This window comes from Scyliorhinus canicula, chromosome 19, assembly GCF_902713615.1.
Source record: "Scyliorhinus canicula chromosome 19, sScyCan1.1, whole genome shotgun sequence".
In the NCBI taxonomy this organism is placed as follows: Eukaryota; Metazoa; Chordata; class Chondrichthyes; order Carcharhiniformes; family Scyliorhinidae; genus Scyliorhinus; species Scyliorhinus canicula.
Genome location: NC_052164.1, coordinates 41971663 through 41985052, shown reverse-complemented (window position 1 = coordinate 41985052; position 13390 = coordinate 41971663). Strand labels below are relative to the sequence as shown.

Here is a 13390-nt window from a genome sequence, read left to right as displayed (position 1 = left end):
TTAAAGGGGATTTCTTAGTTTTCCTGGGACCGGGCAAGGGGGAAGGAGATCCGGGCGGGGGCCTCTACGCTGGCTAGTTTAAGATGGCCAGTGAACGGGAGTGAGGTGGGTGGAGGTACTGCGGCCATTAGAGCCCGGTTGAACAGGTTTTGATGCGTCTAGCCGGGGTGAAAATTTGGGGGAAGGAACCGATGCTGGGGGGAGGGGTTTACAAGAGGAAATGGAGGGGAGGAATCTGTGTGTGTGTGTGTGTGTGTGTGTGTGAGTGAGGGGTAGGGGGTCTACAATTCATGGGTGCCATTTACAGTACACTATCAGGGATTGGATGGCTTTGAATATTATGGGGTGGGGGCTGGGGAGGGTGGACTATATGTGTTAATGGTGACCATAGGCGATTCCTGATTCCTTTTTCTTGTTTTTTTCTTGGGCGGTTTCTTTTTTATTCGATGCTTATAAAACATAGAACATACAGTGCAGAAGGAGGCCATTCGGCCCATCGAGTAGGCACCAACCTACCTAAGTCCTTACTTCCACCCTATCCCCGTAACCCAATAACCCCATCTAACCTTTTTTGATCACTAAGGGCAATTGATCATGGCCAGGTTGGTGGGAGGATGGGATCGTTGTTGTTAATAAGGGGATTGACATTGTATTTGTTACCGCTTACTGTTTGTTGGTGGGGTGTAAATTTTGAAAATGTGAAAAAGGAGAATAAAAATGTTTTTTAATAAACTTGTATGAAATGAGTGTAATTTAATTTAACAATAATTGCTACTGTACTAATAATCGTGTCAGACGACATCTATTCTACTCAGTGCTCGTACCGTTTACCGTTCAAACCAGCAAGTCAGTCTTCTCATTCTTCCTCATCGAATTACTGATTCTCCAATTTTAAGCTGCGCTCGCCCTGTAGATGTTGATGTGTTTTGTTGGGTTATGGTTGCAAAAACGCCATCAATACCACTCGTGCCTCATCTGACTTACCGTTCTTCACTGGTGCAGGTTAGTGGTGAACCATAGCGCATTGATAATTGCAATGCACTGCCAATTATCATCTCCTTGGATGGCATGCAAGTTGGTGTCCAGTGAGAAATTAGCAACATACATTGATGTTCTCTCTGATCAAAATCCTGTATGATGTTTAAATGGTTCACTGCTCCAAGTACATAATGCACCGAGCAAATGATAGATGAAATGGATCCCATTTCCTAATGAAGCTGGTCCATAGGTCAAGTCACTGGAAATGTACAGCACAGAAGAGACCATTTGGCCCATTAGGTTTGTGTTGGCGAGAGAAGAGCTATGCAGCCTAATTCCACTTTCCAATTACTCCGTGGCCCTTGTAGTTTACAGTTCCTCATGTGCGTATTCAAGGTTTTTTGGAATAGCACGAGGATTTCTGCCTCTCACCTTTTTCAGGCAAAGGGCATGAGCTACCTGAATGGGAACCGATTCCCATAACAAAAGTATTTAGCCGGGTGTTTGCTGGTGCTCAGAGCACCGAGAAACCCCACGCTATTGAACGGGACTCTGTTCCCATTCGGGTAGATGTGGGGAAATCCCGACAAGGCCGCACTTAGTCCTGTTTTCTGCACTGGGGACCTCTGTTTGCTGGAACTCCTCAGTGCAGGAGGAGATCGGGACGCCATTTAAGCTCCTACTATAACGGGACCCTCAGGCCCCACTGCACCCACACAGAGCATCCCTGGGCCGCATCCCATTGCAGGAAAATGCCAGCTTGGCACTTTGGCACAGCCAGCCTGTCACCCTGGCAGTGCCCCTGCCAGCTGGCTGAGCCACCTGGGAAACTTGACAGTGCCAGGCTGCCACTCAGGTGCTTGGGTGGCACCTGTGCCATGGTGCCACCCTGCCCAAAAGGCAAGCACCTGAGGCCTCCAATCCCCATGGAGACTCCACAAGTGCGAAGGGTTAGTTCCCTTGGTTAGATCGTAGGAGTGCATATTAAAGTGAGACTAGCTGTCTTGCTCTAATATGCACATTTGCTAAAAATTGATCCTGCCCATAATGGGCGGATTCACATCGCGATGTCTCATGAGATCTCGCGAGGCACGGTGAGTCAGGTAGATCTTGGAAGAGGGATCACCCAGCATCTACTGGCCACATTGCATCATGCTGCCTTTTGGGCATAACACACCCACACGCCCAATGACTCTGGGTGAAAAGGTTTCCCCTTGGCTTACCTCAACCATTGTAATAATTATGACAACCAAATATCTTTATTGTACCTAAAAATACATCTTACAGAGTTTTAAACTAATTTACAAGCTGTTACAGTTGCTTACTTTCAGTGACTAATGCACAAGGACAACAAGGTCTTGCTGATTATCCACCTCTCTCAATTAACACCCATTCAAATAATAATCTGCCTTCCGATTTTTGCTACCTAAGCAGATAACCTCGCACTTATCCACGTCGTACTGCATTTTGCCATGCATATGCCCACTCACTCAGCCTGTCCAAATCCCGCTGAAGCATCTCTGCATCCTCCTCACAGTTCGCACTACCACCTAACTTTGTATCATCTGCAAATTTGGAGATAATACATTTAGTTCCCTCATCCAAATCATTAATATATAATTTGATAAATTGGGGTCACAGCATAGATCCCTAGGGTACTCCACTAGTCACTGCCTGCCAATCGGAAAAAGACCCATTTATTCCAACTTTTTGCTTCCTGTGGGCTAACCAGCTTTCTATCCATCTCAAGACACTACCCATAATCCCATGCACTTTGTAATCTGCTATGTGAGATCTTATTGAAAACCTTCTGAAGGTCTAAAAATCCACCCGCTCCCCCTGGTCAACTCTATTAGTTACATCTTCAAAGAATTCTAGTAGACTTGTCAAGCATGATTTCCCTTTCATAAATCCACACTGACTTTGTCTGATTATACCACTGCTTTCCAAATGCTGTGCTGTGAAATCCTTGATAACGGACTCTAGCAACTTCCCTACTACCGACATAAGGCTCACTGGTCTCTTGTTCCCTGTTTTCTCTCTACCTCCCTTTTTGAATAGTGAGGTTATATTTGCTACTCTCTAATCTGTTACCCTCCAATCTAGCTACCCTCTAATCTCCAGTTAAATAATCTTCGTCAGACTAACCTGTTTGTCCAAAGCACTTCATAGGTCTGCTGCCCTTCCTTAATCTTTTGTTTTTAGATTGATCTGAAATCTATTTCGACCACGGCGACAAATCCAACCTGTTCAAATAAGAGAAATTCCTCATAAAATTCTATTACCTCAGATCAATTTCTGAGCCTAATTATCTTTGGCTTTCAGCCACTGTGACTGACAAGAGACTCACACACAAGACTTCCATCAGCGTAGTTTTTCTCTATAGTGCGGCATTTGTTCTGACATGTTCAGCAATAATGCTGTTAGAATTGTCATAATACAAAGTGACTTCAAGTTGAAAAGTTACCTACAAGAAGCTGAATTTTATCTGAATAGAAAACCTAGCATAGTAACTGATTATCTGGCTGTGTAGGAGGAACTTTGTGCTTGTATGGAGAGAGCAAGTAAGTTGTGGTCCGCTTGGGACATCCCATGCGGAGGTGGCGCAACATGTTGGGAATACCTGGTGCCTTGCTCTTGGTTCATCAGCCTTGATTTGGTTCTTGTCCCATTCTCCAGGCTACTGAGTGTATTGCTGGCTGGGGATATGTCCATAGGAAGGAAAAGGGTAGGGAGGGAGTGTGATGGAATGCTCAGCAGAAGAGTCCACCCTCTGCACCAGGAGGGAAATATATTGCTGGGATGCACTGGTACATCTTCTTGTGCCATCCCTTTGGCTGAGGCAATGGCCTAAGACCAAAGTGCCATTGGGGGCTGGTTTAGCTCAGTTGGCTGTTCAGCTAGTTTGTGAGCAAGGCCAACAGCAGGGGCTCAATTTCTGTATCGGCTGAGGTTATTCATGAAGGCCCACCTGCTCCACTTTGCCCCTCCCCTGAGTTGTGGTGATCCCCAGGTTCAATCACTACCAGTCAGCTCTCCCCCCCTCAAATGAAAGCAGCCTATGGTCATCCAAAATTATGCCGACTTTACTTTGCTTATCAGGAAGAAAATGTGATACTGAGCCACGTGAAGTGATCTTAAAGCAGGTGATCAAAGCCTTTGGTCAAAGAGAAAGATTTTAAGGAGCATCTTAGACTAGGTGAAGAGGCCGAGATGGAATTCCAAAGAGGTAAATTGGGGCAGTGGGGTGGGGGGTGGGGGGGTCAGGAGAGGCAGTGGGGGGGTGTGTCTGAGGGGGTTGAGAGATAGGTTCGGCATTTTAAAATGGTGCCCTGATCTCTTTCTGCACTGACGAGCTCAAATGAGGCAAGTGTAACCTTGGTCGGGCGTTCCTCACCAACGTCAGAAAAAAACAAGAGTCCCGAGTGCTGAGAAAGACCCTGCTATACACGCCCAAACTGGGACATTTTTGCACGTTAAATCACGTCCAATATTCTGCTTTACCAAACACTGTCTAGGCTAATGCCCCAGTGATATCTATTTCCAGAACATTGCTTTGTTTGTTGATGGGGAATGTTTTTGACATGAAACACAGGGTGCAGATTTCCTCTGGTTCCTTGTTCCAAATAAAATCATAAGCAAGTGAGCAACATTCCCTCTGACTTTATTTTAGTTGTTAGTTACCTATTCATTTAAAGAATGGGACATATAAACCTTTTTGCATGGTCCATATGCACAGTAACAAAGGAAGTGACTAGTGCTCAGCCTGTGCAGGAAGTTCCAGGTAGCTGCACAGTTTATTAAGGATGTTGTAAGACTGTTAAAGAAAAGGGCAAGGCTCTGTGTAAGCCTGTCTTAGATCTAAGGCCCAGATATTGTCCGGGGCAGGATGTGCAAGTGAAGGTTTTTGGTTGGGACAACAGAAAGCTGGGACTAAAACTCCACAGTGTGCCTCTCTCTATTTCTGCAGATTCCCCGTCCAGAAGCCAGTGTGACTGACAAGCTTGGCTCCCTGTTGGGCGGGGAACACTCTGGAGGAGGCCACAGGAGCAAGCAAAGAACTTTCTGTTGTGTTTGTGGAAGTGTGGCTGAGGAGTCTCGATCTTGGCTGGTGAGGGGAACGTTAAACTCAGATACAGGAGGTGGGAGTCTTTGGTTTGAGGGTGTGGCCCAATCACAGAAAAGAAGGTATGCTTCTGGGACTAGCCAGAAGACAATGCTTCTATTCCTCCTGGACCTGGAGCTGTGCGATGAGTACACTTATCTTTACCTCAAAGCAGTCCTCACTCCCTTGAGCTTGAGCTACTGAGTTTCCCAAGGCAGAGATAATTCTTGCTGAGCTTTGGAGGAGCTAATGCAAATGCCCTTGAGTGGACCTCTATGTTAGAACCTTCTGAAGGGTCTTCGTACTCAGTGTCCTCCAAACTTTTGCCCAGTTGCTTGTGCATATTTTTTTAATATCTGTTCGCATCGCTGGCAAGGTCACCTAGCAGGGTCCCAGGCTGGCAGTGCCAAGGTGCCTGTGTGGCATCAGCAGTGCCATGGTGCCACCCTTCCCAGAAGCCGACCACCTGGGGGCCTCCGATCATCTGGGTGCTGTTCACCTGGTCCCCATTTGTGGAGGCCAATGCTACACGGCGCCCGGCTGGGGTCTCCTTGGCGAAGCCATTAGATGCAGGGGGCTGGTTAGCTCTGGCAGAGGAATATAAGTGTGCCGAACTGCACATTTAAATATGCAAATTTAGGCCCCACCTATTGTGGGCAGAATTCAGATCGCAATGTCTCGGGAGATCCTATTAGATCTCACGAGGCATGGCAAGCCAGATAAATCTTGCGAGAGGCCTGTTGCTAAATTTACCGGCCATGCGTGCCCTGAGTCGGGCACGACGGGGCCATTAGATCGCACGCATGGTCTTTTTTTGTGGCCTTGGAGAATTTCTCCCTCGTCTAGCCCACATTAAAGATGGAAATTGATGCAGATTGCGATTAATGATTATGCTTGCCCTATTTGGGCGAGATCCGGAATTCGCCATTGGGAATGGGCCGGTTTGATGGCAAACTGATTCACGCCTGGCACAAAATGTTTTGGTCTTTCCCGCTATTTAACAGGCGTGCCCAGATCCATGCCAGGAGCAAAGCGTTGGTTAAATTGCGCCCTTAGAAATCTTTTCATCGCTGGGGAGCTGAAGTCACCAGTGAGACTGGCACCGCTGAGATCGGGCTGCCACTTTTAAGCATGCCCCCATCTCTAAATAAGCTTGAGGGTCCCCCACACCTCCACCCAAGGACAATGTCACCACCCCCACTGCACACATGAGCATTACCATGTCCCCCCTCCCCAGGTGAGGAGACCCTGCAATGGGGTCACTGAGGGGCCCCCTTTTCAGGACACCCATCCCCCCAACCTTTATGAGGCACACTCATACCCACCCTTCACTCCCCAACACTTCATCTGCCCCTCACGCCCCCTTTCATGGGCGTGGCCCCATCAGACCCCAGCCCTTGGCAGTGCCACTTTGGCACGCAGGCACCCTGACAGTGCCCCTGCGAGCGGCTACCCAGGCACCTTGGCAGTACCAAGGCAGCAGTGCCAAGGTGCCATCCTGGATGCCATCCTGACACCTTGGCATGCTCCGATTTGCGAGTGTTGCAAATGTCGCAGGCGGCCTCTTGTGGGATTTAATGGCCTCGCCACGTCCCGAGTTGGCGGAACAAGGCCGTTCGATCAGGCCCTGTATTTCAGAACTACTTCATTAGATATAATACACTTTGGGACATTGAGGTCATGAAGCAAGTTAAAGGCATGCAAGTTCTTTTTCCCAGGAAAAGATTAGAGGGTGGGTAAACACTTGGCATAAACCAATGAGTGAATCTGCAGCCATCTAACTATCAATTAGAAAACTGATTGAGGAGCAGGCCTTGGGCCCACCCCTTCTCAAGCAAAATCATTGAGCCACCAGGAAACTCTTTTTCATGACTATTTGCCAATTTTATTGAAGGACTTGCTATTCACCTTTGTTAAACTCTCTACCTTATCATTTGGTTGGTACACAGGAGCGAACGTGCTGATGTGATAGCCGGTAGATAACCGTACTGGGGGCAGCAGGGTAGCATGGTGGTTAGCATAAATGCTTCACAGCTCCAGGGTCGATTCCCGGCTGGGTCACTGTCTGTGTGGAGTCTGCATGTCCTCCCCCTGTGTGCGTGGGTTTCCTCCGGGTGCTCCGGTTTCCTCCCACAGTCCAAAGATGTGCGGGTTAGGTGGATTGGACATGCTAAATTGCCCGTAGTGTCCTAATAAAAGTAAGGTTAGGGGGGGTTGTTGGGTTACGGGTATAGGGTGGATATGTGGGTTTGAGTAGGGTGATCATGGCTCGGCACAACATTGAGGGCCGAAGGGCCTGTTCTGTGCTGTACTGTTCTATGTTCTATGTACCTTTGACAACCCCTTTGGCCTGCGGGCATACTAGTCTGAAAGTGTCCTTTCTTGTCTGATCTCAGAACCTAAGCAAACTCAGGCCCAGTTAGTACTTGGATGGGAGATTTCCTGTGAATATTGGGTGCAATAGGCCTTCTCTGGCTACATTTGTGGCTGAGTGTTCCTGGAGAGGGAGCATTCACTGTACAATGGCACCATCAAGATATTCTGTGCCATTGGGCACCGCAGGGCCTGGGTGCTTTATTGACCCCTTTAATCACATTTTGGTTTGATATTTTAAGTCACATTTGTGATTTGCTTTTTGCTTAAGGCAGTTTCCCTTTAAGGGACTGTCCCTTTAATTAGTCCCTCAGTTTATCTGATTTAGTTTAATTGGTCATTTGTGTTGATCAAAATGGTTGAAAACCCCTTCACTTTTAATTCTTTATTTTGTTGAAGCATGTGAAACATTTTGATGCTAAATGAATGAGGCAAACTCAGGAATGAGGTAAAATCTAGCAATGAGCAATCCTTAGTAAAGCATTAAGCACTTCACTCTGAGATCATTAACATCCACCCTTGTCAGCATGTTTAGTTTATCTTTCGTAGGATTCTTGTAAAATCATAGTCACCTATTGTATGCATGTATACCTGTGAGTTTTTCTTTACCTGAAGTATGTACCATCCAATGAAAGGAAAGGGTCCTGAGAATTCTCATTTCAAGGTGGCTTTCTAAAAGTTACCTTGACAGCGAGGTTATTGACATCCTTCATTTCTACACTAACAACACTCAATTGTGTGAAGTCTTGGTAGTGTTTACTGGGTATGAACATGTCAGTGGATTCATTGCAATGTTAAGCAGGTTACTTCTGGAATGTTACAATTTAAAAGGCTTGCCAGTTAGTTTGTTCTCACCAAGGCATAGCATGCATATTGGATAACGAGAGATATTGTAGGCCACGTCAAAAAGAAAAAGGAGGCATTTGTCAGGGCTCGAAGCCTGTGTGGAATATGAGGAAAGTAGGAAGGAACTTAAGCAAGGAGTCAGGAGAGCTAGAAGGGGTCACGGAAAGTCATTGGCAAATAGGGTTAAGGAAAATCCCAAGGCTTTTTACATGTACATAAAAAGCAAGAGGGTAGCCAGGGAAAGGTTTGGCCCACTGAAGGATAGGCAAGGGAATCTATGTGTGGAGCCAGAGGAAATGGGCGAGGTACTAAATGAATACTTTGCATCAGTATTCACCAAAGAGAAGGAATTGGTGGATGTTGAGTCTGGAGAAGGATGTGTAGATAGCCTAGGTCACATTGAGATCCAAAAAGACGAGGTGTTGGGCGTCTTGAAAAATATTAAGGTAGATGTCCCCAAGGCCTGATGGGATCCAGCCCAGAATACTGAAGGAGGCTAGAGAGGAAATTGCTGAAGCCTTGACAAAAATGTTTGGATCCTCACTGTCTTCAGGTGATGTCCTGGAGGACTGGAGAATAGCCAATGTTGTCCCTTTGTTTAAGACGGGTAGCAAGGATAATCCAGGGAACTACAGGCCGGTGAGCCATATGTCAGTGGTAGGGAAATTACTGGAGAGAATTCTTCGAGACAGGATCTACTCCCATTTGGAAGCAATTGGACGTATTAGTGAGAGGCAGTATGGTTTTGTGAAGGGGAGGTCACGTCTCACTAACTTGATAGAGTTTTTCGAAGAGGTCACAAAGATGATTGATGCAGGTAGGGCAGTGGATGTTGTCTATATGGACTTCGGTAAGGCCTTTGACAAGGTCCCACATGGTAGACTGGTACAAAAGGTGAAGTCACACGGGATCAGCGGTGAGCTGGTAAGGTGGATACAGAACTGGCTAGGTCATAGAAGGCAGAGAGTAGCAATGGAAGGGTGCTTTTCTAATTGGAGGGGTGTGACTAGTGGTGTTCCACAGGGATCAGTGCTGGGACTTTTGCTGTTCATAGTATATATAAATGATTTGGAGGAAAATGTAACTGGTCTGATTAGTAAGTTTGCAGACGACACAAAGGTTGGTGGAATTCCAGATAGCGATGAGGACGGTCAGAGGACACAGCAGGATTTCGATCGTTTAGAGACTTGAGCGGAGAGATGGCAGATGGAGTTTAATCCGGACAAATGTGAGGTGATGCATTTTGGAAGGTCTAATGCAGGTAGGGAATATACAGTGAATGGTAGAACCCTCAAGCGTATTGAAAGTCAGAGAGATTGAGGTGTACAGGTCCACAGGTCACTGAAAGGGGCAACACAGGTGGAGAAGGTAGTCAAGAAGGCATACGGCATGCTTGCTTTCATTGGCCGGGCATTGAGTATAAGAATTGGCAAGTCGTGTTGCAGCTGTATAGAACCTTAGTTAGGCCACGCTTGGAGTATAGTGTTTAATTCTGGTCGCCACACTACCAGAAGGATGTGGAGGCTTTAGAGAGGGTGCAGAAGAGATTTACCAGGATGTTGCCTGGTATGGAGGGCATTAGCTATAAGGAGCGGTTGAATAAACTCGGTTTGTTCTCACTGGAACGACGGAGGTTGAGGGGCGACCTGATGGAGGTCTACAAAATTACGAGAGGCATAGACAGAATGGATAGTCAGAGGCTTTTCCCCAGGGTAGAGGGGTCAATTACTTGGGGGCATAGGTTTAAGGTGTGAGGGCAAGGTTTAGAGTAGATGTGTGAGGCAAGTCTTTTATACAGAGGATAGTGGGTGCCTGGAAGTCGTTGCCGGAGGAGGTGGTGGAAGCAGGGACGATAGTGACATTTTAAGGGGAATCTTGATAAACATGAATAGGATAGGAATAGAGGGATATGGACCCAGGAAGTGTAGAAGATTGTAGTTTAGTCAGGCAGCATGGTCAGCACGGGCTTGGAGGGCCGGAGTGCCTGTTCCTGTGCTGTACTTTTCTTTGTTCTTTGTTCTATTCCGGGGACTGGCTCTGGTATCCCCACTGCTGCCTCTAGAAAAGCCCTGGATTTAGAAACGTAATGAAAGTTGCCAGATTCACAGATGGTATTAAACTGGATAGGTGTGAACATGTTGGTTGGAAGCAACCAAGGAACTAATGCAGGGCCTGCAGATATCATAGAAGTGTGAAGAGGTTGTTAAGCGATATTCTTTCATAGGATGTGCTATACCAGCTAGCAGACCCAGCGCTGATGGACTCCACACTGATCCTGTCTAGTTATTTTGGAGCAGGATGGACCAATTGAAAAGAATGTTCGAACCACATTTCCAAATGGCTATTCTGATGCTGAAGCTATCTATTGCTCAGGCTGGGCGAGAGCTTGATTCAATGTTGTGTCCTGTTGACCTCAAAATGGTGGAGGAAAGGGTCTTGAGGCTAATGTCAAAGGACTCAATTATAAGGAAGTGAACAATTTGAACTCTTCAGAGAGAAAGAGTTTTTTGAGATGTGTTAAGAAACATTGGAGTTATTTCAAGAGGTAATTGTGGGGTAACTGTAAGTTTCTGTGGTGTATATGGGAAGCCTTTCTGATTGATTGTATTATCCAAAAGCAAAATGCTGCTGTTGGAGATGTTACGACCTGAACTCTGTTTCTCTCTCCACAGTTGTTGCCAGGCCTAATGTGTTAGGGTGAATTAAAACCACTGTTCGCTTCTAACCACGTGTCGCGTGAATTGATGGTCTCATCATGTGTATTTCCAATGTTTAATTCAGAATGTGTTTCTGTTCATTAACTGTATTCATGAGTGAATATTGTGTTCACTTCCTCCTCCACCCACATCACTGACCTTCATTTGTGCGTTTCTTTCATTCACCTATTCAATCCTGTTCTGAGTACTTTTTAAAAATCTTCTTTCAGGTTCGTCCCCATCGAGGAAGAAGATGGCTTCTAAACCAGGTGATATTTCTGACTTCTGTACTGAAGTCACTGTACTGGCCGTGGATTATCGGGGAGAAAGAGTTTGGAGTTGTGAGCTTTGCAGTTGGCTCTGACCGTGCTCCAGTGGGTTAAATGGAAGAAATGAGCTCAACACTTAACATTGCATGAAGCTCCTAGGAATTGGATTTCTTGTGCAGCTGACATGTTCGGCACGATTCAAATAAAAGGGAACGAAGTCCCATAGGGAATGCGTTTAGCCACCTGTTTCACAGCACTCGCAGTGCCGAGAAACACATGGCTATACACCACTCGCGTTAAATAAGAGGCCTCAGCGGAGAATGTGTGCTCGAGGCCACATAGCCTCGTTTTCAACATGGAGGAGCTCCGCTCATTGGAACTCCTTAGTATGGCAAGAGATCAAGATGCCATTTTTATATGCCATCCCAATTTCCGAGGCGCCCAAGGTGACCCCCGACAAGCCCCACTGCACTATGGGAAGGTCTCCCCAAATTTGGGGAGGCTCCTTTTGCAAGGCAGCATGTCGTAAATGTAATTCTAATCTCCATACCTCACCATAAATTCAGGGGATAAATAGTATTAATTAGTATTTTAAGCACTACGTGAACAAATGCCTTTAGTTGAAATGGTAAGTGAAACCGCTTGAATGAGTTTGACCTTTGTTTGTCCTTCCGTTACAGTGGAGCCTCCTCAGTTAGTGGATCCCCAGACACACTTGACGGTAAAGGCAGGACAACAGGCAGATCTGTATGTTGGGATTATAGGAGCTCCGCCCATTGCTGCTACATGGCTGAAACAGAAAGACCAGGTATACAAAATTAGACCATCCATGATACCAGTTATATCAACATATCCTCGAGCAATTACATTCAAAATCTCCGAGGCAGAAGAGTGCGATTGGGAGCTCAAATCTGCTCCTTCCTTGGACCATGTAGAATTTATTTTATTGTGGAGTCCACTCCAATCATTGAATTTGTGCCAAAAGCTTTTCAGCCCTGCAAAGACTCTTGACTCCATTCAATCCAAGACTGGATTATTGCTCCCTGCACATCTGGAAAGATTCTTAACAATTGACTTCCAAGTTTTAGATATATTTTGTGTTTTTCACTCTCCTCTCTAATCTCTTGACTTCTTTCTTCTTATTGTCCCTCTGGCTTGCATGTTCTTTCTCTCGCACATGCTCTTGCAGTCTTTCTCAACCTTTGTTGCCTCTACCTTTGCTACAAATGTGTCCGTGCTTTCCTGAACTTTCCTTTCCTCCCTAATCTGAAAGCATATTGTCTTCCTGTGCCACACTCCTTACACTGTCAGGTATTTCAGGAGTTCTTTTCCCAAGAACTTAAAACTAAAGAGTTCCCCAACTCCCAGTTGATTCCTCCTTCTATGACTATGAGTCTTCAAGAACGAAGGTATGGAACAACTTAATTGCTAGCCACTGATTGCCTTCCTCCTGCATCTCTTAAAGATCTGCATGAGTAGTGATGGTGAATAGCTTTGGATTCAGACTGGGGGAGTGGAAGCTCCAACTGGGACTCAATCTTAGTTTGGCATCATTAAGCGGCGCTGAATCAGAAACACTCAAGATTTTTCACCATACATTTGCACAACCCTTGGAATTTCTATGTTAATGACTATGGGACTGATGTAACTGCCTTGTTGCGCCAAACTTGGTGACATGGCAAGGCCGGTGAATCGCACGAGAGGCCTCTCACAAGATTCTCAACGCTCGTTACACACTTGCGATCTACGAACCTTGCGAGACATTGTGATTAACATATTTAAATGAGCTTTGCGGCTCATGTACAGCTCCCATTAGATTTCACAAGGCGTGGTGAGCCGGGTAGATCCCGGAAGAGGCGCTGCCGATAGTTTGCACTCTGAGCGGTGTGGATCTCAACTAAAAAGCCAACGAGCAACGCCCCGCCAACCATGACCAAACTGACATTTTGAAATGTTTTGGTTGCATCATTTATGGTTGAATTGTGCCCCAAGTGTATGTAGTATAGGAATGTTCCTTTAGGTTGTATTACATGGATCTGTTATTTTGCTTTTTACCTCAAACTGTTCACTATTTTCCGGTTTAGCTCAGTTGTCTGGACAGCTGACTTGTGATGCAGAGCGAG

At 46.1% G+C, this 13390-nt stretch overlaps 1 protein-coding gene across 2 annotated transcripts in view; it reads left to right on the top strand.

Annotated features, from left to right (window-relative positions):
* Positions 1–13390, top strand: part of LOC119954082 (myosin light chain kinase, smooth muscle-like) — a 103172-nt gene that overhangs the window by 44004 nt on the left and 45778 nt on the right. For both annotated transcript variants that reach the window (XM_038778936.1, XM_038778935.1), the window contains 2 exons: positions 11229–11267; positions 11948–12075. In XM_038778936.1, coding sequence (XP_038634864.1) covers positions 11229–11267; positions 11948–12075 — 167 coding nt within the window. The remainder of the gene's footprint in view (positions 1–11228; positions 11268–11947; positions 12076–13390) is intronic.